Source organism: Psittacula echo (genome assembly GCF_963264785.1).
Source record: "Psittacula echo genome assembly, contig: SCAFFOLD_76, whole genome shotgun sequence".
Lineage (NCBI taxonomy): Eukaryota > Metazoa > Chordata > Aves > Psittaciformes > Psittacidae > Psittacula > Psittacula echo.
The window spans coordinates 253780-280399 of NW_027664242.1; the positions used below are offsets into that span (position 1 = coordinate 253780).

General features: G+C 51.0%; 2 protein-coding genes across 12 annotated transcripts; one reads left to right on the forward strand and one right to left on the reverse strand.

Moving 5' to 3' along the window:
• Positions 1 to 2647: 2647 nt before the first annotated feature.
• On the forward strand, positions 2648 to 24910 carry LOC308232614 (uncharacterized protein). Of its 11 annotated transcripts, none has more exons than XM_080639837.1 (8): positions 6772 to 6909; positions 8058 to 8250; positions 8342 to 8416; positions 11920 to 12126; positions 12557 to 12928; positions 15303 to 15483; positions 20725 to 20843; positions 21727 to 24910. In XM_080639837.1, the coding sequence occupies exons 6-8, from the start codon at positions 15458 to 15460 to the stop codon at positions 21951 to 21953; spliced, it is 372 nt and encodes a 123-aa protein (XP_080495963.1). In that variant the 5' UTR covers positions 6772 to 6909; positions 8058 to 8250; positions 8342 to 8416; positions 11920 to 12126; positions 12557 to 12928; positions 15303 to 15457; the 3' UTR covers positions 21954 to 24910. The 11 variants fall into 11 exon arrangements, 8 of the variants coding, with proteins under 8 accessions (XP_080495969.1, XP_080495963.1, XP_080495964.1 ...); XM_080639838.1 differs by lacking the exon at positions 15303 to 15483 and having other exon boundaries at positions 12557 to 12755; positions 12868 to 12928; positions 21727 to 23568; XM_080639836.1 differs by lacking the exon at positions 15303 to 15483 and having other exon boundaries at positions 21727 to 23568.
• Positions 5535 to 6942, reverse strand: LOC308232616 (G-protein coupled receptor 35-like; the record flags this gene model as incomplete). Its single annotated transcript, XM_080639844.1, is given in 2 exon segments — positions 5535 to 6432; positions 6435 to 6942. Coding segments are annotated over 2 exon segments (1011 nt in total), but the record flags the coding sequence as incomplete, so codon positions are not given.
• Positions 24911 to 26620: the final 1710 nt, after the last annotated feature.

Below are 26620 nucleotides of genomic sequence, written 5' to 3' on the forward strand. Positions count from 1 at the left end.
GCCCCGGGGGGGGGTTGCCCGGAGGTCCTTAATTCACCCTGTGCCTGTATTGGTAGGGAAAGGGGTGCAGATGGAAATAGCCGTTTAGAAAGTAGCCGAGGAATTCGCTGTTCCTTTGCTCTGATCTCAACTTGCAGTTAGGTTGGAAATGAGCCTGTTCCCTGTAGCTTTCAGGGGCTAAAAGATTTCATGGAGAGCGAACTTCTCTCTCCAGGAAATGAGTGAGGTCTGGGGCAGGGGCAGGGCTCCTTGCCCTCCTTTTGCTCTGCCAATAGACCTTGCTGTGTTGTGCCCTGGGGGACCCCACCCAGCTCATCACAGCCTTTGCTGAGACTGTCAGCGAGGATTTCAGTTGCTGCTGCTGCTCTCCTGGTTTCCCCCGGTTTGGGCACCTGCCTTGCAAGTTCCTCTGGCAATGGTCTGGGGTTTTTGTTTCAATTCCTTTCCAGTGCCTGATACCCCGCTGGGCAATGCCCATTGACCTTCCTTGGCCAAGAGGCTGTGCGCATTTCTTGGAGGGGAGCTGTTGGGGGGTTTAAAGCATCCTGAGGTCTTCTCTCTGCCTTGTAGACCACTGCTCCTGCTGGAGTCGGTGTGGGGACTGCCACCTGAATGGGCCCACAGTCCCGTTCACAGAGCGGTGAGTGCTGTGGTTTCCAGACAGTTCTGTGATTGTTAGAACAGGTTTTCAGTCTGACTCACAGTAATTCTCTCCTGTTCCATATTTCCGTTCCACCAGCAATGCTGAGAACACGTGGCACTGTGCCCCTCTGTACCTGCCGACGTTGTGACTGCTCTGTGGTTGCAGTACCCTGAACTGCCGTCTTGGGCAAGCGCATTTGCCCTTCCCACTTTCCAGGTTGTCTTAAAGCAGCTTCAGAAGTGTTTCTGCATTGTCTGTCTGTGCATTACAAACCAGCCTTTGAGATTAATGCCTTGTTATTAGAGCATACTCAGTATGGAGCTTGGTTTAAATGCTTCTCTTGCGTTTGCAGGGACTGATTGTTGCCTTTCTTGGGCTGCTTGTTGGTGGAAGCTTGGAAATTAGTGAGTGACTTAGTACGCCCAGCTCGTTGATCCCCAGCCACTGTCGTTTTCATGTCATGGTCCTTGTCAGTACTGTAGTTTTCAAAGTCACCCAGCTCCTGGGTCGTGATAGTTTCACCAGCGCAGAGAAAACGCTTCACTTTGCGTCATCCTCAGATGTTGTCCACACGTTCCTATTGTCTGTAACAAGGCAATCCCTAGCAGTATTAAGCATGAGCAGGCAAAATCAAGCCTGACGGGAGCTCAACTCCTAACATCTCTTTGGTATGATGCTTTCCATCCGCAGCTTGGTGCTGCGGTCACCAGGCAAGAGCAGCTGTGTCTCTCGTGAGCCTGGGGAGGCTTCAAGGGAGGGACAAATCATGTTACCAGGCGCAAAAGAGCTGGTTGTGATCATCAGGTTCACCAGGATATGTCAGAGCAGCTCAACAGCAGCTACCGGTAGGCAAAGCTACGATGAAGCGTTACCTGCAGAGACCTTGCGCGTCTCCTGGTGTGGCTCTTGGGTCTCTGTCTGGTTCCTGGACACCACTGGGTCAGGATCCTCACGCTTCTCTTTTCTCCACCTCGGCTCCTTATGGCTCCTTTCTTCCATCCAGTTGCCGGTTTTGTCACCTCCGCCTTGGACCAGTGATGCTCCCTTGGTGTTTTCCCCTGCCCCAGCAGTTCTGAGCCTGTCTCAGCCCTGTGAACGCTGTCACCGTGTGGCACGGTGCAGGTGACGTGTGCTGTTTTCTCATGTCCTTGCTGGCAGCTCTCCATCAGGGTAGTGTGGGGGCACTACTGGGAACCAGCACCCGTGCGAAGAGCAGGGGCTCTGTTTGGTGGTCTTTGCCCCCTGACCCTATTTTGTCTGGCTTATTTAAAAGCCTTGTTGCTGGCGTGAGATTTCATGTGCCGATTCCTTTAAACTTCTGGACTTTTTGGGTTCTTCATCTTTACTGAAAGCTGTGACAAAGCAATAGGGTGGTTCTCAGGGCATAGCTGGACAAGTTTGCTGGTTTTAGCAGCAGCAGTACTAGGTGATCTCACTTCTTTGCTTGTAATTTGTAGGTAGCTTTTCATGTCTAAGGGAAGAATTTGCTGAGACCTGTTTGATCTTTGTACTTGATCTCTAAGACTTGACTGTGTTTTGTAGAGTCATGTTTCCTTCCCTCGTAAGCTCTGCCTGATGTCCTGCTTGAGGTTGTTTCTCAGTCGGAGAAAGGCCTTCTCGTGAGGTTTTCCTGTGCTCCTGGTACGGTTTGCTGATAGACAGGTTGGATGGGCTTCCTGCCTCCTTTTTCTGTCGGGGACGATCTTGGCCTTGTCTGCCTTGTAGGGCTCTCTGTACTATAGCCCTCTCCATGCTCCCACAGCATCAACACCGTGAAATAACGCCTCATGGCAGCCCCTGCCTTTCCTGCTTAGAAGGGCCAAAACTGCTGAATCTGATGGCTGCTCACATAGAAGCAAGACTCTGGATTGCTTTCCTCGCATGTTAGTTTTGCATCTTATTTGTGTCCCCCCTGCTCCCCACAGCCTAAGATTTACTGCAGCATCAATTTTCTCATATAAAGTTTAAGCCGCTGCCAGCATCTTTTCCTTTCGAGGGACAGAGAGATTCTATCTTGCTGAAACGTCGGGAGAATGCAGTGGTCCAGCCCTGCTTGTTGGAGCTCTGATGGACTGTGGCTGCTGCTCCCTCCTGTTGTGAGCGAGGCTAGTGTGCAGGGAAATCAGAAAGATGTGTGGATCGGAGCCTCGCTGTCCTCATGGTTTGCTATTGCAGTGCTGTGTGATGGCTGCTGGTTTGCTGTGGGCCAGGTTCCGTGGTTTGTTGCGGCAAAGGTGCTGTTCCATTTACTGAATGAATGTTTATTTATAGCTATAATCCTGTGAAATAGCTTTATTCCCACTCGCTAAAAATGCTTCCCTTTTTGTTTTCCTAGCAGTCAGTGCAAACCACAAAAACCATTCCTTCGTGATGACTGGGGTTGTGAAGTCAGGAAATTTCTATTTTGCAATGAGAAAAAGAAACATTTAATGTTTTTAATGTAGAACACGAACAGTGGGAGGCCTCAGTTTGCTTCCTGCAAGAGACAAACGCTCACTCCATACAGCTCTATATGCAGCAAGCTTGGCTACGTGTAGGAATGCCAACTACAAATGTTCTAGCACGTTTGCACTGCTTTGGGCATCGCCAGGGAGTAAACGGGCGGCTGTGTGGTGCTTAGCTGCTGGCTGGGCTGAAACCATGGAAGCTGTTTAGTTTATTTGATAGAGTGCCTTGTCTGTGATCCTTCCTGGATTGGAAAAGTCTGCGCTTGGGGAAGAAGAAATTGCTCTGAAATGCTTTGGCTATAAACCAGTAGCAAATGGTATCTCAACAGCAGTTTTTATTTGCCATCCTACGAGGCCTGTCGAGGAGGCCACAGTCTCAAACGCGTTGCTGTTTTGTATTTCAGAGGAGACAACTTCATTGGAGCTCCCTGGGGATTGGACAAGGTGCCCCATGTCAACAGGCAGAAACCGTAAACAGTGACAGGGGTTGCAGAAGAAGTAAGTAGTTTGCTTTCTGGGTTAACAGTAGGAGAACAGGTTGATATGGCTCAACCTTCATCTCTCTTCAAAGTAGCGAACGTTTTCATGATGATCTGTTTGGAACAGGCATTCGTTGTAACCGGTGAGATGCGGAAGCCCAGAAGGGGATCCTACAGGAAAGAGCGTTTCTGAAGGCCGTGTGCGCTATTTCTGAAAGCAGAAGACGTCTTCCTTGCTGAACACCTCTTGCCTGCACACGTAAGTGATGCCTGTCACGAGCATTGACAGCACACCGTAACGGAGAATGGGCTGACGGGGACCCTAAGCCCCTTGCTCTCCAAGGATAGTTAATAGCAGTGTATTTGCTGACAGCTACAAGGGTGACAACACTCACGCACCTCCTTAAGCAATGGATGATTTTTAAGTTCAGGCACAATTTGTGTCTGGTTTCTTTTGCTCTCTTTGAAAAGAGACTTTAAAAGACAGAAGGAGGACCGAGCAGCGTGTGCTGTGATGAAGTTGGTCACGTGCGCTCTGCTTGCAGTGAAAGACCATTAATGTCAGAGCATTAAATAACGCGTCAAAGCAAACTGGGACGTAAATGATCAACTGAACGACCCGAAGGGTTTCATCCGTTTTTCTGCGGAGCTTCCCTCGTGCTGGGTCCTGTGCCGAGGCGTTGACACAAAGCAGTTAGATCTGCTGTTGGGATGAGGGGTGTTTTCTGTGATGGGGATGATTGTTTCATATGTTGTTTGGCTGGTGCCTAGACAGTGGTTTTGGCGTGTGGCCTGCAGACACTAGAAGGTGACAGGACACTTTTAGGGAGCCGTTTGTAAGGTGTCACCAAGAAAGTTAGTTGTCTGTAGGTTTAAAGGAGCAGAATATGGATTTGCATTCCCTGGAAGAATATTTTAGGTATTTACAAGTCGGAAGACACTCAGAGTCAGGGACCGTGGAGCCAAAGGAGATACAGCTATCGCATGCATTTCAACAACTCTGTAATGTTTCCCGTGCTGACTCTATGGGGCACTTCCTTCTAGTGCCCCAGGATTTCCATTTGTGGCTTAACTGTTTTGAGCTGCTCTGTTGTCACTTCCCTGTGGGGCTGGAGGATACCCGGTGCGTAGTCAGCAAGCGCAGGTATTACGGAGGAGATTTGCAGTTGGAAAGCCAGCCATTGACATTGGTGCGTGGTCCGGGATCCAGGGAGGAAGATCAGATCTTGACAGATTTATACCTGATAGGCACAAGGAAAAAGTTCTCTTCTGGGGTCTAGAATGCTTTGCGGGGCTCTGTTTTTCCATGCAGTAACGGCTTTATTTATACCCACAATGATTTTAGTCTCACAAACCGCCAGGGTGTTGGCACAAGCTGATAGGAGTGTTAAAGGGCAGGAATGGGGCAATAGTCTCAGGCCAGTGTCTTTCCTCCATGCACAGCAATAGCTGTGTCCTGGTAATAGCTGCAAGCTTTGAAATTATATTGATTGATTGACTGATGGCTTGGCTTCGCGAGCGAAGGTTTGGGAAGGCATTTACCCACACATGCTACAAGGAGGATGACTAAGGGCACTGTGGGATAGGCAAATCAAAGGGTGCTTAGGCCTTCAGGATGTTTCCAAACAGGACTGTCATCTCCTGGGACAGTCAGGAAACTGCCAGTGTATGGTTTGGTGTGAGCAGCACAGATGTATTCGGTTTGGCGTTGTAGTACATGGGTTTTTTCTTGGTTTTAAGTGACCATCTATATAGCAGTACCTGAAGTGGATTTGTGTATTGCTGTATGGGTGCTCAGTTTCCTTTGTTTAGTTGCATGTTATGTACAAATAAGTGCATGGTGGAGACAGTGACCTTAGCATCTATTCTCCATCCAACATGGCTCTCCCTCTTGAAGCTGTGATCCAGTGATCTAAGACCATAGTCAAAGCTGGAGTCAAGTCACTGGGGACGGAAGGACAAAATTCACGTTAATACCAGGCCTTTTGGAGAGGGTTGCCCCTTTTTAGCAGGTACGCCTGTACCTACGATGATTGCAAGTACTGGAGAAGGTCCCATTTCCTTTGGCTCAAACTTCAGCAGCAGTGGTGGCTCTTAACACCTACACTGTGCAACACCTTGTTTGTGTCGTGACTTGATCTGCTGGCTGGGATGGTGGGCTAGAGGAGCTTTGAAGGTCCTTTCCAACCCAAACTATTCTATGACTCTCTGATCTCTCCAGAGAGAAAGAGCAACAGTTATCCCAATAACACTGAGGATGTGTCTTATCCTGATGTTGCAGAGATGTGTTTTTTTTTTGGGGGGAAGGGTTTGCTGTTTTTCATCCCTCTTGCCTCCCTGCTTCCACCCCGTGCTTTCCATTAGCAAGTGTGTGTCTGCAAGGGGTGGATTTGATCTGCTTTTTCACTGCTGGTTTTGGGCGGTAGAAGGGCTTCATGGAACTGCTTGGTCACAAAGTAGTAGCAGACACTATCCAGGCAGCAGATAGATGTGGCACCACAGCTTGTCATGGAGGAGATGTTCTTCATAACGTGGAGCGTGAAACAGGTAGCTTCAACGCTCTCCATTACGAACCTGGCAAGTAACCCAAAGAAGGCTGGCAGAAAACATACTAGAAATACAATCAGATTTGCACAAATAATGTGAGCAGCTTTCTGGATTGATGTCTCCTCTGGTGAATTGGTGTTCAGGCATCTTTTGAGGCTCCCGATCGCTTCTGTGGAGCAAAAAGTCAAGATTGCTAACGGAAGAATAAAAATGAAGCACATGGAGAGCAGGCTCAGAGCAGCAGGCACGGCGGTACCCTTCTGGAAGCAGAGGGTGGATTGGCTCTGCCAGATCTGTGCAATGGCACGGATTATCTCAGAAACCCACAGAGAAGGGCTGCCTTTGATGGAGACCTGAAGGCCCTGGCTTTCAAGTGGTGTTTTATGGCAATGTATCGGTCAATGGAGATAAATGTAATTACGTAGATACTCACTAACATGGTGATGAAATACGTTGTCTCTGTAAACTGGCCGAGTTCATCTCGGGCTGACTTATTCCAGAGCAAATAAGCCATGAAAGGCAAGGTGCAGATGACAAAGCAGTCTGCAAAGACTAAGGTGATTACATACACCCTTGTTTCTGTCCACTTCTTTATCTTGCAGAAGAACACCCAGAGGGCAAGGGCATTACATGGAGCTCCAAACAAGAAAATGATGTTACACAGAGCAAGTTCAAAGAGACGGACATGGTGGTAAAGCTCCAGACTTGTGATACTGCAGTTGTTGGACACATTCCTTGTCCTGTTGTGCAGAAGTTGTGTGGTGTTAGGAGACCTGAAATAGGAAAAGACATGGTAAGACTTTCCTCCGACCTCCTGATAGATGCATATGCCATAGAAAACAAGGTATTTAAGTAACTACTTACTTTGCCCATCACAAATGTGAATTTGAGTCTACAAAGCTGGCCTTCTCAGTCAGCCTCTAACTGGGATGCAGCCTGTGTCAAGCTTTGTTTATATTTACTCAGTTTAGGTGTAAATATCTCCAAGTACACTTGCAATAGGACACGGCAGACAGTCTTGATTAAATAGTGGCATCTTGAATGGAGGGGTGGAATAGCAGTGAGAAGAACCCCTATAGACAGTGAGGGCATCCCGTGACAATGGGATTCCTTAAGCCAGGCTGTGCAAATGAGGTAAGATTACCCTTAGCTTGGTTATGAGCTCGGCAGGGATTGCAGCAACCTAACCTAAAGCCCAGCGCAACCCAGGAGCAAAAGCTCTTCTACCAGGTCTGCTGGCTTGGGAGACAAGAGGAGTGGTGTGAAGGCCTGGAGGGGCATAGCAGATCTCACTTGGTGGCCATGCTCGTGCTCTGCTCTGAGTAGGTTTCTGAGCCTTTGGGCTGCCTTGCGAACCTGGAGCTCCTGCTCAGAGCTGAGGAAGAGAGATGCATCTGAGTTCCTGCATCCCAAAGGCATGCTTGAAACCCTAAGTGAGTGAGTGAGGCATGTAGCTGTCGACTCCTTGTGAGGGCAGTGGGGGTGCAAGCATTAACGTGATTTTAAGCCCATGCATTCCAGGAGAGAGTTCAATTCTGTGGATGTAAAGCAGACAGACGCACCTGAAAGAGGGACCACCAGTGCAAAACAAGGAACTTGCCATTAAGGGCTGCATGAGATGGCTCCTGCTCAGGGCAGGCATTCTGCCACCCTGCGAGGTCCGTCAGATGTATGTAGTAGCTACTGAGCCTGCGTCACACTGGCTGCAGGCTGTTCTGCAAGGAATTGGTTATGTGAAGAGTGTGAGTTCACGGGCTGATAAAAACCAGCTTTTCTCAGACCCCATCCTGCGCACAGTGGCTGTATGTGGCCTGCAGAAGGAACAGTTCTCTGAACTGGTGATTCTGTGTATACGTCACTGAATTTCTGCTTGCATCTAAATGCACTTTGGAAGGAATTTAACCTTTGAATCTGAAGTCTGTTTTTTTGCCATTCCTACAGGAGACTGATGGTGACACCCTACAGCTTTCCGAGATTTAGGAAGGAGCACCATGACTGAACAGGCCTGGTTAAGCAGTTATTTGCCTCTGCAAGCAACTGAAACCTCCTTGTGGTCAGCTGGTGAGAGCACTTGCTGCAAAATCAGACTTCACTGACCGATAAAGACCCAAATAACTCAGTTGCTGGGGGCTATGTAAGTGTCTTAGGCACTGACAGGCACTAACGTGACTCCTGCAGAGAGCTCACTTCAGTTCTTGTGTGCTCAGCTCTGGGTTTCCCAACAGAGGCTTGCTGCTCGCTGCCTGCACCCTGGAAGGAAGCCGTTGGCTGTCACCTGAGGAAAACCTCTCTGAACTACAGTAAGTAGCAGTAGGGAAATAGCTTACATCAAAGGCTGAAGCTGCCACATTGTTATGCTCATTAGGTGCGTCAGGCAGATGTCTTTGCTGGCGTGGCTGATGCCCAGATTGCTTTCGTCAGCCTTGGTCTGCAATGCCAGCGGCAGCCTCTGTGCTCAAGTACAAGGCAGGCAAACCGGGCTGGTGGTGCTCTGCTGCATGAAAGGGCTGTGGCTGGCACCACCCTTGGGGCTGGAGATGTGGCCCAAATGCAGTTCCCAGCATCGGGGCTCAGAAGCGCTCCAGGCAGATCAGAGACTGGTGGGAGGAGGGAGGAAATGAGCAGGGAGTTTTAAAGCAGGCCATGTAGCACAGATGGGGTATGGCTGAGCACAAAATGTCTTTACAGAGGTGCAGTTTGATAAGCTAGCATATCCTGCGGCTGCTGGAAATGCTTTAGGGTGGGGTAGATAAAGCGGCTGCAGCATCAGAGGAGCTAGGCAGCAACGTGCAGCTGTGAGAAAAGGATGGAGATGGCTGTAAAACAGCATCTTGCTGCTGCTGGAGGCCCAGGAGCAGTCTGGGGCTCAGTGGACAAGGTCAGCAGCACTGTGGCGTACGTCCTGCTTTCCCCCCGTCATAGACTGGGGAGAACTGGGCAGTAGCCGTCCCCCTCCGTGGAAGGCCAGGGTGGGTTTGTTTCCTCCAGCAGCTCACCAGGTATCAGGCTTCTTGCAGATCCTTAAGAGAGCCTGGAGGAAGAGAAGCAAGGCAGAGGCTGAAGGCACCGTGGGTGCCACAGTAGCACCGTGGTGGCAAACATCTAGTGGTTTTCCCAGCAGGATGCCATGAAAAAGCGGATGCACCAGACCCCTTACATGTAAAATCCTCTTCCTTCCTTGTGTGGGGAGCTCAGAAGTGAGCAGGTACCGGAGGGGTGAAGGGTGACTGTGGCGGATGAAACGATTAAGGACAGCACAGGAGCTGTGGTGAGTGAGGGAAGGGACCTGAACTGAGCAGAGGGAGAAGAAGAAGGAAACGGGGTGGGAAGCATGGTAAGGGCATGGCATTTTCTGCATCAGCTGCCTTCAGACCTGCCACATCTGTGGCAACAGCCCTGGTTTTCCCTCTCGAAGGGATGGGTAGCTGTCAGCAAAGATGTAATACGTGTGCTGCACAGAGATGAGACTAGACTTGGGCAGGGCAGTACTTCACAGGGCTGTTAATGTAACCATGGGCACCGCTGGCCAGGGCCTCGGCAGCGAGCTGACCTGGGAGGGAAGCACAGCCAGGAGTGAGCAGACACACTGCCTCTGGGGCAGGAGAGCTCTAGGTGAGGGGCACAGCACTTAGGTGAGAGGCTTTTCCTCTCTGTTTCCAAACAGCACGAAGAAATCTGGAAAGTGCCTGCTCTGACCTTGCTGCTGTTGTTCACAGCTCTCAAATACAGTGACCTAAGGCACAGCACTTTGTTCTTTTCTTTTCTTGAAACTTGTGTTCTTTTGGGCTCATCTGTCACTGCAGCCCTTGAAAGCAGTAATGTCCTCACCCTAACCACGGAACTGCTTCAAAAGACCCTGGGAGTGAATGCAAGGGTTCATTCGGTCGAAAAAGGGAAGTTTTTTGAGTCACTTGTTTCCCATGTTAGAATGGATTTAGCTTCTGGTTCGCAGCTCCTGTTAGGAAATAATGTGCTGTGATCTTCCAGGTAAAGTGCTCAGAGAATACCCTGGAGTAAGGACAGAAACTGAAAGAGATGATGACCTGCCGCATGGATGTCTGCATCGCAGGGACTGCGCTGCCACGCAGAAGCCAGGTACCTGATGCTCCTCTGCCTCCCTGCAGCCCCAGCAGGACCCTGAGCAGCAGTGCACAGAGAGCAAGAGAGAATGAACCCCAAGTGGTATTAGCTGTAGGTTTAGGGCCACAGAATGAGCAGCGGGTGTCAGCAGAGGCAGGACATGTGGGGGCTGTGCAGCCGTGCATCCTGGCCAGGAGGAGCAGGGCCAGCCTGTGGGGCTGCAGGATGGGCACAGGCTACATGTACAGGGCTGGTGCCCAGCACCAACAGCTCGCTGGTACTTAAGGGTTTCTCTGGCACCTCCTCCTCCTGCGTAGGAGATTTTATGCCCGTTTGGTCTTCAGTGTCGATCTGCTGGCTAAATAAATGGTGGCAGAACTTTCCACTGAGGTCTAGCATGTCATCACTCAGCACTTCCTAAACCGGTGTGTTTGGTGGCTAGCAGTGGTGCTCAGCAGCTGTGCTGAAACCTCAGCTAAGCAAGCTGGAAGATGTGATACCTGGGATTAGACCATCCCGTGCAGGGCCCTCCCGCTGACTGCTGGATTGAGTTGTGCTTGCAGAGCTCTGGGCAGGGAGGTGGGCGCCCCAAGCACCTTGGCACAGAGTGTAGCCTCTCTCTAGGCTGAAGAAAGTCTCCCCAACCCTGCTGAGACGGAGGCTGCTGGACCGAAGTGGCCTCTTAAGATGGGTTGGGTGCCCGGGGCAGGGATGGAGCTGGAGATGGCCACAATGGGGCCAGTGGCAGGGCTGCAGCCTGCGCTCCCGTTTGAGCAGAGGCTTCAGGCTGGCAAGTGAACCGAGGCCTTGGTATCTCGCATGGGTGACAGAAGGCCTCACTTCTTGTACCCTCCATTGACAGAAATAGAGGGGATAAGAGAGAGCTCTAGGCCCTGAAGGGCTCAGGGGTGGGCTGTATAATTGGTGTTGATGATCAGCGTGCAACACAGCTGGTGGGGAATTGTCTCACCGCCTGTTCACTCTTAGTACCTGTCCAGCTGAAACACTTGATTGCAGTGATGCTACTGGCAGTTGACTGCTCATAAAACGAGAATGGGTGTTCTCCTGGCTTTGTGAGCTGTGAGAGGAGAGAAGCTGCTGGCTAGAGCTCAGTGGTGAGAGCATGCAGGCAGTGGTGTGGTGAGTGAAAGAGAGCAGGATGCAGACAGGTCCCAGGTGTCCCTGTCCCAGGAGGCACCCAGTGGCATCAGGCAGAGGAAGTGCTGCAGCCCAGCTGGCCAGGAAGGCCGTGCGGAGGAGAGGACCCGAGTGGGACCAACCAGCCCATTCCTTGTCCAACGAGTGGTCCGTCTGTCAGAGCCGTGCCTCTCCAGTCTAGCTGTCGTGTGGGACAGCGTGAGGTACCATACTTATGGGACAAGTGCGGGCGGGTGACATCAGTTGCTCTTTCCTTACCCAGCCATGCTCTAACCGTTGTTACTGGTGTAATCAGTGAGTAAGGTGGGACTGCATCCAGTGTCTCTGCACCACACGCTGATAAGCCCCTCAGATGCCGTCTGGCAGTTGTGAGGTGCTGCGGTGGAGGAGGGCAGGGAAGCGTGTTTATGTGGAACACTGCAGTAGCTGTTTGGGTCCAGCACGGAAGAGGGATGGGAGGGTCACTGTAGGCGTTTAAGGCCAGAAGAGACGCGTGAGGAGAGCCCCAGAGAAAAGCTGTGGGAGCTGTTTGCCTGTGGTAGGTGCGACTGTGTTTCCCAAACAGAGGCTGATGCTGTGAGGGACTTCTGACTGACAGCCCAAGGCCATCATCCTGCCTTGTTCACCGAGTGGCTGAGGTTGGAAGGGACTTCTTGATGTTTACTCCCACCCCTTGCTCAGACTCTGGTGCCTTGTGCGCTCTGGTTTTGAACATCTCCAAGGAGATCTCTACAAGTCCTTTGGGCAGCCTGTTCCAGTGATCACCTTGCGGGTAAACATTTTCTCTTAATGTTTAAATGGACTTTCCTGTCCTGTGTTTCGTTTCGTGCCTGTTGCCTCCGTCTGCGGTTTTGGTTGTGGTGTGAAACAGGGGGAACAGCTACATGGGATGCTACAAAATTTCATGAGACAGCCTGGGTGACCTTTGAAGGTGCCACCTTTTCCATGGCAGCGAGATAAAAACACTCTTAACCTTGGTTTGGGTTTTTGCCTTCCCACCCCTCAACCATGAACATCTCTTTCCTGCATTACCCATTTGAAATGTCACTTTGCTGTGCAATCCTTTGGGTGTCTTCAGCTTTATTAAAATTCCAAAATCAAAGCTTAACTTCTTACCAATTTATGTTTGTTATGCACAAGGAGGAGGAACATAAAGGTGACATAAGGATAGATAGGTTTGTGAAACAAGCCGTTTATTAAAGGGACAGCTGCCGCAGTACCCTGCTTGTATGATGCCATATAGGAGGGTGTCTGCTTTGAACGAGTTTTACGCACGACCTGCACACCGATCGGGCGTGCTTTTTAGGCTGCACACCAGCCTGTCAGCCTCATCGGTGTGGATGCTGCGGACTCACGTCAGAGGTTTCCTGAGCTGAAGAAAACCCCACTTTTTGTTCTTCGGTAAATATAAACCCTTTTGTTTCAGAGCAGCGTGCGCTCGTGTGGACATCGTGTGTGCCAGCACAGACCCTTTCAAGAGCTCCAGAAGATTTTTTTAACCTCTTTCTTTCAGCGGCAAGACCAAAAGGAAAAGAAAGGTTTCTGCTAATGGGAAGCACCAGAGGAGAGTGGAGGTATGTCTGGTGATGGTAGCACGTGCTCCTCTGACCTTGCCAAGAGAGGAAATCCATCTGCCCTCTGCTTTCACCAATTGGTCTGTAATTTGCCTGTAGTTATCCTCCCCATTTCTGCATTTTGTAGAATCATGGAATGGTTCATGTTGGAAGGGACCTTGAAGCTCATCCAGTTCCAACCCCTGCCACGGGCGGGCAGGGACACCTCACGCTAGAGCAGGTTGCTCCAAGGCCCTGTGTCCACCTTGAACACTGCCAGGGATGGGGCAGCCACAGCTTGTCTGGGCACCCTGTGCCAGCGCCTCAGCACCCTCACAGGGAAGAGCTTCTGCCTGAGAGCTCATCTCAGTCTCCCCTCGGGCAGGTTAAAGCCATTCCCCCTTGGCCTGTCCCTACAGGCCCTTGTCCCAAGCCCCTCTCCAGGTTTCCTGCAGCCCCTTTAGGCACTGGAGCTGCTCTAAAGCCTCCCCTTCAGGAGCCTTCTCTTCTCCAGGCTGCCCCAGCCCAGCTCTCTCAGCCTGGCTCCAGAGCAGAGCTGCTCCAGCCCTCGCAGCATGGCCATGGTTTCCTCTGGCTCACTTGAGCAGCTCCACATCACTCTTGAGTTGGGGCCCAAGATCTGGATGCAGGACTTTGTTTCCTCTTACATTGCCATAAATGCAGAGTGACACTTTAACAGCTGGACAGATCTAGATCCTCATATAGAAGTACCTGGGGCCAGTAAATGAGAGCAAAACCACCTCCTCTGCTTGAACAAGGAAGAAATGATTTTGTTCAACTTGTTTACTTGCTTAATTCAAGAAGTTTTTTCCCTTCCAGTCAATTACATTCATGTAATGGAAAACATTGTCACAGGAATTCTCAGCTTGATTTGCTTTCCTGATTTGAGATCGTTGCATTGCTTTTTGCCTAAAGAGCAATTGATTGGCTTGCAGGCTGTTTTGCAGCAGCTCTTTGGGGAATGACCACTATGTTTCTAACCGTCCTGTTGGATGTTGTAATAATGCAGGTCCCCGGTTTCCTCTTGACATTTGGGTACTACCAGCAGAGTTTACAGCTCTTGGTATTGTCTTTGTTGAATTAGTACCCGTGCAGTCTTCCCAAGCCCCTGGGAGTGCACCGCAGTGCTCGCAGCGTGTTGTCCTTGTTTATGATGGCTTCTGTCTAGGTGATGTACACAGATGGACAAAGCTTTGCCATCCTGATCTGCTTGTGTGGGCAGAGACTCGGGGGGCAGTTTCAGAGCTAAGAGTTGATTTTCCTGAGAGGGATCCCAGCTCTGCAGCAGAGGAGCTGCACTGCTGAGGAGCAGGCAAGGGCTGGAGGGAGGGAGGACCAGGAAGTGCAGGTCAGCCCCGGTATTTTTCTGTAGTGAGGGTGGTAAAGCACTGACACAGGTTGCCCCGAGAGGTGGTGGATGCACCGTCCCTGGAGACTTTCAGGGCCAGGCTGGATGTGGTTCTGAGCACCCCGATCTAGTTGAGGATGTCCCTGCTCATTGCAGGGGAGGTTGGACTGGATGACCTTTAAAGGTTCCTTCCAACCAAAACCGTTCTGTGATCCTAGGATTAGAACCCCAGTGACTGCAGGCGTTTCCCTACAGCTGCTGAGGGTCTCTTTAAACCCCCAAAGCCACAATTATCCTTCTTCCTTATGGAAGGGGTTCTTGTCCTCACGCTCTTTGGTGTGTCTGGTGGGATTGTGCCCTTGCTGAAGCTTGTCTTTGGTACCTTGAGCTGAAGTGCTTTGCTGACATGAGGTTAAAGTCATCTGGGGGAACATACTTTAATGCAGCCAGGGAGAGGAAACTGGCTGATTGGAAATGCTGAGGGCTGCTCAGCATGTGGTTCACATTCACTGTTTGCTACCCCAAGTACCAGTACCGATGCGAGCAACACCCAGCTCTGGGGAAATTCACTTTTATTTCAACCGATCGGAACTGGTCACTTCTCAGCATAGCAAGTATCACCTCTTGAAAGCAAAGCTCCTCTGGTGCCGCCGATGGAGCCCTGAGCCCAGCAGGAGGCCCGAGGCTGCTTTTCCATTTACCTATAAGAGCAATGACACTTGAACCACAGCAGGATGAGCCACAGCTTCCATGTGCGTAAGCCCAAATGTTTCTACCTTTCCTAGCCTGCCAGGCATGCAGCATTAGTGCGGGTTTCTAGTTCACTGAAAGGTATTATCTGCTCAACATTGTTCAGTGACAAGACTTCCACTGTACCGTAGCTGCTGGGGGGCTTACAGACCAGAACACACACAGCCTGTGCCACAGATTGGCTTTCCCGGCAGCCCCGGGCACCTCTCGCAGGGACAGAGATGCGTGTTTAGCCCCCGATTTCAAGAAGATACCATAACAGAGCGGTGCCTGCAGGCAGACAGCACATTTCCAAGGGACCCCTCTCTACTGCTGCCTTTGCCGCACCCTGGTGATCCCAGAGCCCTGCGGGTGATGCCTGCTGCCCAGCACGCAGTGTGCCGATGAACCCAGCCGTACAGGGGCAAGGTCCTCGGGTGCTGCCCTGAAGCATGGCAAAGTGGCATGGGAGGAGGAGGTAAGGCCGCTGGGGATGGGAATGGCAAACTCCTGTAATTGCTACTTAGTGCACCCCCAGCAAGCGCTTTGGGGATTTGCCTCTGCCTTCCGTGCACACAGCAGCATCCCCTCCTGTTGGGTGGCTCCTGCCAAAGCTTATCCACGTTCATGGCATTAGTGTCCCTGCACAGCGAGCATTGACGGGTGGCTGTAACAGATCACTGCTCAGCTGCTTGCCTCAGAGAAAGGATTCCCTTGGTGCAGCTGCCTCTCACAGCTTGCTGACTGCTGCAAAGGTTTGAAGCTCCGTGACAGACAAGACCATATATATTTAAAGATTCCTGCTTTTAATGCAATTAAATAGTTGTCCTGAGAAAATAAAGATGTTATCAGGCCAGGAGCACATTCTTGTTTTGTCTCTTTTCTGTATTTGCTTCCATATTCTTCTCTTAGATTCCCTTCTCTTCTATTTGCTTATATACTTTTATAGTCTCTTCCATTTCCTTTTCTTAGATTCTCTTGATTTCCCTCTTCCTGTATGCTCTTCAGTTTTTTCTCTTGGCTTCTTTTAGGTTCTCTTCTGTACTCTTCTAATCTTAGATTCTCTTCTATTCAATGCTGTTCTCTCCCCCTATATTCTCTTCCTGGATGCTCTTCAGTTCTCTAATCTTAGATTCTCTTCTCTTCCCCAGATGCTCTTCTCCAATAATCTCTTAGATTCTCTTCCCATGTATTCTCTTCCCCATATTCAATTGTATTCTTATGTTCTCTCCCATGAGATTGTCTTAGAACCTCTGCTCTTGTATTCACTCTCATTCAGAGGGAAGGAGGGGAGGGGAAGGAGGGACGAGGGAGGCGAAGAAGCGAAGCAAGGAGGGAGGGGAAAAAAAGGAAGGAGCAAAGGATCTATTTATGGCCATTTCTATCCCATTTTTCCCATTTCTTGCCAGTTTTATGCCAATTTTGGCTATTTCTAACCCATTTTAAACCTTTTTTGGCTATTTCAAACCCGGTTTTGCCCACTTGTAATCCGTTTTAAGCTCTTACGGGCTATTTCTAAACTCTTTTTGCCATTTCTAAAAGCCATTTTTGTTAAAAGCCATTTTTGTCTATTATTCAAATCATTTTTTTCCATTTCTGTCTCGTTTTAGGGCATCTATAGCCACTTCAAACCCATTTTTCCCATTTCTAACCCATTTTAGGCTATTTTTGTCATTTTCTAACCCATTTTTGACCATTTCTCATTTTAAGGGTCCCTTTGTAACCCTTTTTTGCTCAATTCTAACCCCTTCTAAGCCATTTCGGCCATTTCTAAACCAGTTTTGTCCATTTCTAACCAAATGTTTTGCAATTTTAAACCTTTTTCGCCCACTTCTAACCCATTTTAAGCCTGTTTTGGCTCTTTCTAAAACATTTATCACCATTTCAAACCAATTTGTTGCCACTTCAGACCCATTTTCGGCCATTTCTAACCCGTTTTGAGCCATTTTTGGCCATTTCTAACCCATTTTTCACATTTCTATCCAGTTTAAAGCCATTTCTTGGCCATTTCTACCCCTGTTTTGCCCGTTTCCAACCCATTTTAAGGCATTTTGGTTATTTTTAACCATTTTTTCCCATTTCTGTGCCAGTTGAAGCCTTTTTTGGCTACTTCTAAGCCATTTTGCCCGCTTCTTACCTGTTTTAAGCCATTCCTATTCCGTTTTTGACTATTTGTAATGTGTTTTAAACCATTTTTTTTTTTCCTTTTCTAACCCGTTTTTGCCCATTTCTTATGTATTTTTAGGTATGGGACGCCTAAAAAAAAAGTTACTAAAAGAGATTAAAAAGCAAAGACAGCTGAAAAAAAATATGAATGAAAAAGTGAATGAATAAAAAGGTGTAAAGAGAATAAAAAGCAAAAGAGAAGAACGCGCTTATAAATTCCGACAAAGCAAATACAAAGTGATAAAAGTGAACAAGCCTGAACGAATCGCCAGTAAAAGCTCCCTTAGCAACTTAGCCCCAGCCCCAGTAGTGCAGTCTTCAAGTCCCCAGGCAGCAGTTGGTGTCCCCGGAGGCTGTAAACTGGGCTGGGAGCGGCCGTTGCTCTCAGCCCGTTGCCTCTTGGGTACCGAAAAGTGAGCGTGTGCTGCCACCCTGTGTCCGAACATCGGTACTGCACGAAAAGTGGGAGGGGTACGGAACTGCAGGGGGTGGAGATGGGAGGGGCCTCGGTGTGGCGCCGGGAGCGGATCGGTGCTGCCGTCATGCGTCCAAACCATGGTACTGCATTTAGTGCAGACGGGGGGGAAGCAAAGGATTGCCTCAGTGCTACGGTAGCGGCTGCCATCATGTGGCGAAAGCACTGCACTGCAGGCGGAGGAGCGGCAGTGTGGCACCGGAATAGCTTTCAGGCACCCCTCCGTCGCCATTGGCTGAGGCGGCTGTCGGTCACTCCTAGCCCCGCCCCCGCTCGCTCCCCATTGGTTGAGGCGGCTGTCAGTCACCCCTAGCCCCGCTCCCGCTTCCCGTCGGCCGTGTCCCCGCCCCGCTCGCTCCCCATTGGCTGAGACGGCTGTCAGTCACTCCTAGCCCCGCCCCCGGCTTCCGGCAAGCCGTGGCCCCGCCCCGCTCCCTCCCCATTGGCTGATGCGGCTGTCAGACACCCCTAGCCCCGCCCCCGCTTCCCGTCGGCCGTGGCCCCGCCCCGCTCGCTCCCCATTAGCTGAGGTGGCTGTCAGTCAATCCTAGCCCCGCTCCCGGCTTCCGGCAAGCCGTGGCCCCGCCCCACTCGCTCCCCATTGGCTGAGGCGGCTGTCAGTCACTCCTAGCCCCGCCCCCGCTTCCTGCAACCCGTGGCCCCGCCCTGCTTGCTCCCCATTGGCTGAGGCGGCTTTCAGTCACGCCTAGCCCCTCCCCCGCTTCCGGCAAGCCGTGGCCCTGCCCCGCTCGCTCCCCATTGGCTGTTGAGCCTGTCAATCACCCGTAGCCCGGCCCTCCCTCCGCTCTGATTGGTTCGGCGCCACACGGGCAGCCGCATTTCTGCACCGTGTGCAGTACCGAATATTGGCCACAAGACGGCAGCAGCGTTCGTCTCTTGCCGCCATACTTCTGTTTCCCCGCTTCCCGTGCCGCGTTTTGGGCACTCGGTAGCAACGGAAAGCGGCTCCCAGCCGCTTTCTCCCATCCCCAGCCACTGCAGTGCTGCATTTTCGACAGAGAATGGGAGCAGCGGGCGGTGCCCGGGGCCATAGCGCGGCGCCCCCCTCCCATCAGCTCCGAGATTCCCACACATGACGGCAGCAGCGAACCAGGCCCGGAGCCGCTTCGCTCTCCCGTTCCCCACCACCTGCAGTACCGACGTTTGGACACATGGTGGCAGCACACGCTCAATTCCTCGGGGCTGCACACGCAACGGGCGCCGAAACTGCTGCTCCCCGCCCATTTTCCATCCTCCGGGGAGCGCTCCCCGGAGCAGTTTTTGTGTTTTTGGAAACCAAAGAGCGTTGCTCTCGCAGGCATCACCTACACACACAGAGCTCCTGCCCTCGTTTTGCCACCTAAAGCTCCATCCGCGCACGGCTTCTCGAGTGCCTGCTCTCGGGCATCCTGGAGTGGGGATGTGCTCCTGAAGAAAGCACGCTGGGGTTTGCTCTATTCAAGAGCCCTCTTCTCTCTCAGACCCTCTCTAGGCTACAGACACCAGCCCAAAAGCCAAGCTCTGGTCGTCCTACCTCTTTTATCCCAGGTGGTGGTTTGCCCCCGCCCCTGCCCCAAGGCTTTGAGGGAGGGGCTGTGGGTGCCGCCTGGGGTATAAAGGCAGAGTGCTGCAGGGAGGAGCTCATTCAACTCTTGGGTTTTAGCTGGGTGAGTTTGCTGGGGTTTGTTTTGTCTTTTGTCGCTTTGGAGTCCTGTGGTGCTTTGTGCTGGTGTGTTTTGATGTTTGCTGCGATGGAATCAGCTGAGTGAAGAGCTCTGGGACGTGTCCAGGTTTCCCAGTGTGTGCATGAACGAGTGTTTCTGTAAGGCTTTCTTTTCGGAGGTGTTTTATTTATAGGAGGCGTTTAGGTTTTTTAAGGTCACTTCTTGGTGCGTTCTGTTGTTTTCGTTATTGGGGTCTGGATGTTTTCTTTACTGAAAGCGGAACTTTGAGGCTGCTTTTTACCACTTGTGTTCTGTATTGGGCTGTTAGCTGAAATCGTTACTGCTAGGAGACCCAAAGTGGAGCAGTGACAAGGAGGTGGCAGCAGGAGTCACGTTTTCAGTGTCAGCGGCTCGGTGAAGGGAGCAGCGTGCCTGCTGGTTGTTGCCCATTCCCTCCAGCTGGGGATCTCAGGAGCAGCTCCACTGCTGCAGCGGTCCAGCTGTGCTTTGCCCTCTGTTTTTTTTCACTGTCCTTGGGTCGAGTGCTCTCGAGTATCCTCAGTCACAGCACAGCGAGTGCAAGTGTTTGGCCCCTGCTCCCACAGTTGGGGAGCAGCTACGCAAAGCAGGTGCTGGGTATTCCCTACACGTGGAGGCATCCGGAGCGGTGCCACCAGTCTGAGGAGCAACCGTGGGTAGGGGATGGCCAGCAGCAGCTTTGCGTCCCGGCCCCCTGGCTGCGGGAGCGGGGGCCGGAGCCTCGCGCTCCGTGCGCAGTGTTCCGGGAAGCCCGAGAGAGGGCGCCGGAGAGGCGGTGCGCAGGTGGAGTTTGAGGTGGCCCAGGGAGGTCTGGAGATCGAAGGCAGGTTCAGGTCGTGTCCTTGTAAAGCCCTGTGCCGGGTCTTTTTCCAGCTCTCTGCCTCTCCCCTTAGTGCTTCTCCGGACACATTTCAGGGGTCTGTGCCTCAGTTTCCCCACCTGGAAACCACGAAGAACAGCGATTTTCCCCTGCTGCTCTGCGTTTTCCAGGTTGCTGTTTTTATTCGGTCCTCCTCTGTGTTGCTTTGGAAGGCAGCTGCCACCAGTAAGCACTAAATAGTCCTTGCTGGCCTCAGGTTTGAGTCAGCTACACAGGCGTCGGCCGATCTGTGCTGCAGCGAAAAGAGTGTGCTGGTGACACCAGTCCTCCACGGGCAGTAAGCAAAGGGTCCGAAGGCAAACGGGGGGAACAGAAACGCCTAAAGCCATTTTTCAGGGTTCCAGCACCTTCTCCCAAGCGGTTGCATCTTTTTGGCGCTCCCTGATGTTTCGCAGAGCTCTCCTGCTGCTGGATTGTATTAGCAAACAGGCTCAGAGCACTCCAGTGCTGCTTTTGCTGGGCTGACCTTGTCAATTCTCGTTTGTTTTTCCTCAGCCTTGTCCCCGCTCTTGTCTGCATGCGATCATCCAGAGCAAGAGCAGGGGAAATCCGGGGAAGACTGCTGGGATGCCTTCCATCTGCTCCCTGCGCACCAGAAACCGGATCATCCGGCGGTAAGTAACGTCTGTGTGCTTTCGTACATCGTACGCAACCTGTAAAATTGCTTTATTGCCAAGTTACCGTCGGGTATTACCCAGAAGCAACTGAGAAATTTGGGGTTAGCTTTGTCTACAGGTAGAGATGAGGAATCCAAAGCGTGTCTTTCTGTAGAAAATACCCGTGTTTAGGTGAGACTCAAATCTATCTGGAGAAGACGTTGTTGCTTATGCTCCTGCTGAAGTCTGTTTGGGAGAGATCCCAAGCAAGGGTGGCTCTGTCTAAATAACAAGGATTATTAGTTTGGGCCCTTCTTACTGGCTGGGAAGGCTTCTGAAGCAGCACACCAGTGTGCTGGGAATCTGATGGGAGGCGTAAAGGGCTCTGCTGATGTTTCCTGGGATTTGAAAGCTTGTGATGGAAGGGAAACGAGAAAGAAGCAGTCACGGAGTTGCAGGAGCTGAAGCGAGTGAGATAGGTGCTCAGTAACTTTGAGTGCTTAAAGTGTGTGACGAAGGAAGTGTCGTTGCTCCCTTTGGTTAAAAGGCAGGTTTCTGCTGGCCTGGGAAAAGCATTTCTAAATCTGAGCTGGCACGGCGGTGGTTTGAAGTGCGGCCCCTCTCTACCTTCCCTTCCCTAGCAGTTCATCTGTTTGTTGCGGTCAGGCTTTGCCCTGGGGTTTGCCAGGGATGTCCCGAATTGCCCAGTCTGCCTTGCCGTGGTTTCTCTCTAAACCGGACACGCGGAGGAGAGGCCGCTGCGGGTTCTAAGGATTGCCTCGGTAAGAGACGCGTTTTGTCCAGGTCACTCGGAGGCTGAGTCGGGAGGAGGCAAATGGCTGCTTGATTACTCGCGAGCAAGGAAAGGGCTGATAATATCTGCTGTTCTGCACTTCTGCAGATGGAGATGATGAGGAAGAGCCCATGGATCAGGATGAAGCTAGATTGACTCTTACCCTGCCGAAACCTCTGCGCATCGAAGGCGTGCACCAGCTCCCTGCACCGCAGCGGCAGCCCCATGGTATGTGGCGCTCAGCAGGGAACCTCCAGCATTCCTGTCGTCACTGCCGTCATCCGGGATCCGTCCCGGAGGCCCAGGAAAATCACTCAGTAGGTGATGGCCAGTAGCACCCTGGGGTGCTGGGCTGCAGCAGCACCTGAGGCAGCAGCTCCCGGTGCTGATCCCGGTGGCGTTCCCGATATTCCTGGCCCTCCGTGCCCAGCAGGAGGTACTCCCCGGGGGACAGGCGGCCCACCCGACACAGCGAGCCCCGTAGGGCCCCCGAAGTACCCCGTAGGGCCCCCACACCCCATAAGTACCCCAACACCACTTGACTCTTTGCTGCACTTTCACTTTTATTTACTTTTTTTTGCATTTCATTCAGATTTATTCACTTTTATTAATTTTTATTTCCTTTTTAATCACTTTATTGACATCTTATTGTCTTTTTTCTTCAGTTTTCTTTCAGTTTTCGTTCGGTTTTCTTCTGATTTGATTTAGTCACTTCTAGTAAGTTCCCTCCCCCCCCCCCCCCCAGTTACCCCGTAGCGACCCAGAGCAACCCGTGGACATCCCATAGACCCCAGTAGATCCCCTATAGCGACCCCCCAGGCTCATAGACTCCCTACGGACATCCCATAGGGTCCCAGAGACACCCCACAGCAACTCTCAGCAAACCGTGGACACAGAGACCCACAGACACCACTTAGTGACCTATAGACACCCAGAGCAACCCATACATAGACCATGGCCACCCGCCCTTGGTCCCGTGACAACCCTTATGACTTACGGTGTTGTGATGTCACCAGGACTGGGATGACATCATCATCAACCACCGTGGCGCCCCACAGGGCCCCCACTACCCACCTGCCCCCCATAGGTACCCCAGGTTTTTCATTTGCTTCCATTCATTTTTAGGAAATTTCGTTCACTTCTATTTGAGATTCATTCAGGCTTATTCACTTTTATTGCCTTTTATTTACTTTAATTTACTTTTTATAATCACTTTATTCACTTTGCTTTGCTGTTTACTGACTTTACACAGTTTTAGTCAGCTTTATTTGCTGTGCCTTTATTTTTGTTCTTCAGATTGATTTCCTTTGTAGTCCTTTTTAGTAACTTCTTTTTGGTGGTGGTGGTTTTTTGTTGGTTTTTTTTTTTAGATGCCCCATAGCGACCCACAGAAACTCATGGACACTCCGTAGAGTCCCGTACACCCTACAGACATCCCATAGGGATGTACGGCAACCGATAGACACCCGACAGCAACCCACGGACCCTCCACAGAGACCCATATAGACCCTGTAGTGACCCATAGGTGCCCATAACAACCCCCAGTGACACATAGAAACCCCAGAGTGACCCCCCACACACTGCCCTATGGCGACCTGTAGCACCCCAGGGACACCCTCCACTTCCCCATGATGTCCTAAAGACCCACAGCTCATGCCCCATGAAATTTCTTATTCTCTTTTGGGGTGTTTTTCAGTTTTTCATCATGTATAATCACTTTTATGCACTTTTCTTTGAATTTCTTCAGTTTAATTCACTTTGTATTTGGGTTTTAGTCACTTTTTGCTCACTTTCATTCAAGTTGTATTCAGATTGATTACCTTTTGATTCTCTTTTTCATGACATTATGATTGGTGTGGGCTGGGTATGGGGCCAAGGGGGGGAGAATAAAGCCCTGGGGGTGCTGTCTGTGCTGGGGGGGGGGTTGTGGGAGGTGCGGGGTTAATAAAGCCCTGGGGGTGTTGTCTGTGCTGGGGGGGGGGGGCCGGTCTGTGGGAGGTGCGGGGTTAATAAAGTCCTGGGGCTGTTGTCTGTGCTAACCAGAGGTGTTAATTCAGGTGTAGTAGGTGGCACTTGGGGTACCATAGGTGTTAGGTTGGCTATCATAGGTGGCACTTAGGGAATCATAGGTGTTAGGTGGGTATCATAGCTTGCAGTTAGGGACCATAGGTGTTATGTTGGGCATCATAGCTGGCACGTAGGGAACCAGAGGTCTTAATTTGGGTATCGTAGGTGGCACTTGGGGTACAGTAGGCGTTAGGTTGACTATCATAGGTGGCACTTGGGGTACCATAGGTGTTAATTTGGCTATCATAGGTGGCACTTAGGGAACCGTAGGTGTTAGGTTGGGTAGCATAGGTGGCACTTTGGGAAGTGTAGGTGTTAGGTGGGAATCATAGGTGGCACTTTGGGAAGTGTAGGTGCTAGGTGGGTATCATAGGTGGCACTTTGGGAAGTGTAGGTGCTAGGTGGGTATCATAGGTGGCATTTTGCATACTATAGGTGTTAGGTTGGCTATTATAGGTGGCATTTAGGGAACCATAGGTGTTAGGTTGGGTAGCATAGGTGGCACTTTGCATAATATACATTTTAGGTTGCTTATCATAAGTGGCACCTAGGATACCGTAGATGTTTGCTTGTGTATCAGAGGTGGGCTTTAGGGACCATAGGTGTAAGGTTGGCCACCATAGAGAGCACTTTGCATACTGTAGGTGATTGGTTGGGTATTATAGGTGGCACTTTGCATACTATAGATGTTAGGTTGGGCGTCATAGGTGGCACTTTGGGTACTATAAGTTTTACTTTGGGTATCGTCGGTGGCACTTGGGGTACAGTAGGTGTTAGGCTGGCTATCATAGGTGGCACTTAGGGAACCATAGGTGTTAGATTGGGTAGCATAGGTGGCACTTTTGGAAGTGTGGGTGTTAGGTGGGTATCATAGGTGGCACTTAGGGACCATAGGTGTTAATTTGGGTATCATAGGTGGCACTTTGGGTACCATAGGTGTTAAGTTGGCTATCATAGGTGGCACTTAGGGAACCATAGGTGTTAGGTTGGGTAGCATAGGTGGCACTTTGCATAACATATGTGTTAGGTTGCGTATCATTAGGTATCATTAGTGGCACTTAGGGTACCATAGATGTTTGGTTGTATTTCATAGGTGGGATTTAGGGACCATAGGTGTAAAGTTTGGGTACCATAGGGAGCACTTTGCATACTGTTTGTCATAGGTTGGGTATTATAGGTGGCACTTTGCGTACTATAGGTGTTAGGTTGGGCATCATAGGTGGCGCTTTGGGTACCATAAGTGTTAATTTGGGTATCATAGGTGGCACTTACGGAATCATAGGTGTTAGGAGGGTATCATAGGTGGCACTTCGCATAATATACTTGTTAGGTTGCGTATCATAAGTGGCACTTAGGGTACCATAGATGTTTGGTTGTGTATCATAGGTGGGATTTACGGACCATAGGTGTAAGGTTGGATACCATAGGGAGCACTTTGCATACTGTAGGTGATAGGTTGGGTATCATAGGTGACACTTAGGGAAACATAGGTGTTAGGTGGGTATCATAGGTTGCAGTTAGGGACCTTAGGTATTATGTTGTGCATCATAGGTGGCACTTAGGGAACCATAGGTTTTAGGTGGGTATCATAGGTTGCAGTTAGGGACCATAGGTGTTAGGCTGGGCATCATAGCTGCCACTTAGGGAACCCTAGGTGTTAATTTGGGTATTGTAGGTGGCAGTTTGGGTACCATAGGTGTTAGGTTGGGCAGCATAGGTGGCACTTTGCATACTGTAGGTGTTAGGTGGGTATCATAGGTGGCACTTTGGGTACCATAGGTGTTAGGTTGGGCATCATAGGTGGCACTTTGGGTACCATAGGTGTTAATTTGGCTATCATGGGTGGCACTTTACATAATATACGTGTTAGGTTGCGTATCATAAGTGGCACTTAGGTTACCATAGATGTTTGGTTGTGTATCATAGCTGGGCTTTAGGGACCATAGGTGTAAGGTTGGGTACCATAGAGAGAGCTTTGCATACTGTAGGTCATAGGTTGGGCATCATAGGTGGCACTTAGGGTACCATAAGTGTTTATTTGGGTATTGTAGGTGGCAGTTTGGGTACCATAGGTGTTAGGTTGGGCAGCTTAGGTGGCACTTTGGATACTGTAGGTGTTAGGTGGGTATCATAGGTGGCACTTTGCATACTATAGGTGTTAGGTTGCCTCATAAGTGGTACTTAGGGAACAATACTTGAGGTTTGATATCACAAGTGGGGCTTTGGGTACCATAGATGTTAGGTTGGATATCATAAGTGGTACTTAGCATACTATAGGTGTTAGTTTGGCTATCATAGGTGGCACTTAGGTAACCATAGGTGTTAGGTTGGATATCATAGGTGACACTTTGATTACCATAAGTGTTAGCTTGGGTATCATATGTGGTACTTTGGGAGCCATAGGTGTTAGGTTGGGTTTCATTAGTGGCAGTCATAGAGACATGGGAACATAGGTGTAGGAAGAGTTAGGGTAGGAGGGAGGGTTTGGGGGGGTGGGACATGTAAATAGAGATAGGTAACATAGGGGTAGGAGGAGTTAGGGTAGGTGGGAGGGTTTGGGGGTGTGGGATAGAAAGGGGGGGCTGGGGGGAACGCGGATGGGAAGGGGGTTGGGGGGGTAGGACAGGAGGGTGGGGGAGAGACAGGAGGGAGGGTAAAGGAAGGGTGGAGGGGAGAGGGGTAGTGGGAGGTGGGAGGGGTGGGAGGGGGGGGGAGGGGTGGGGGGGAGGAGTGGGGAGGGAGGGGGGGGAAGGGGTGGGGGGGAGGGGGGGAGGGAGGGGTGGGGGGGAGGGGGGGGGGAGGGGTGGGGGGGGGGGGGAGGGGTGGGGGGAGGGGGGAGGTGGGGGGGGGAGGGAGGGGTGGAGGGGGGGAGGGTGGGGTGGGGGGGGAGGGAGGGGTGGGGGGGGGAGGGAGGGGTGGGGAGGAGGGGAGGGTG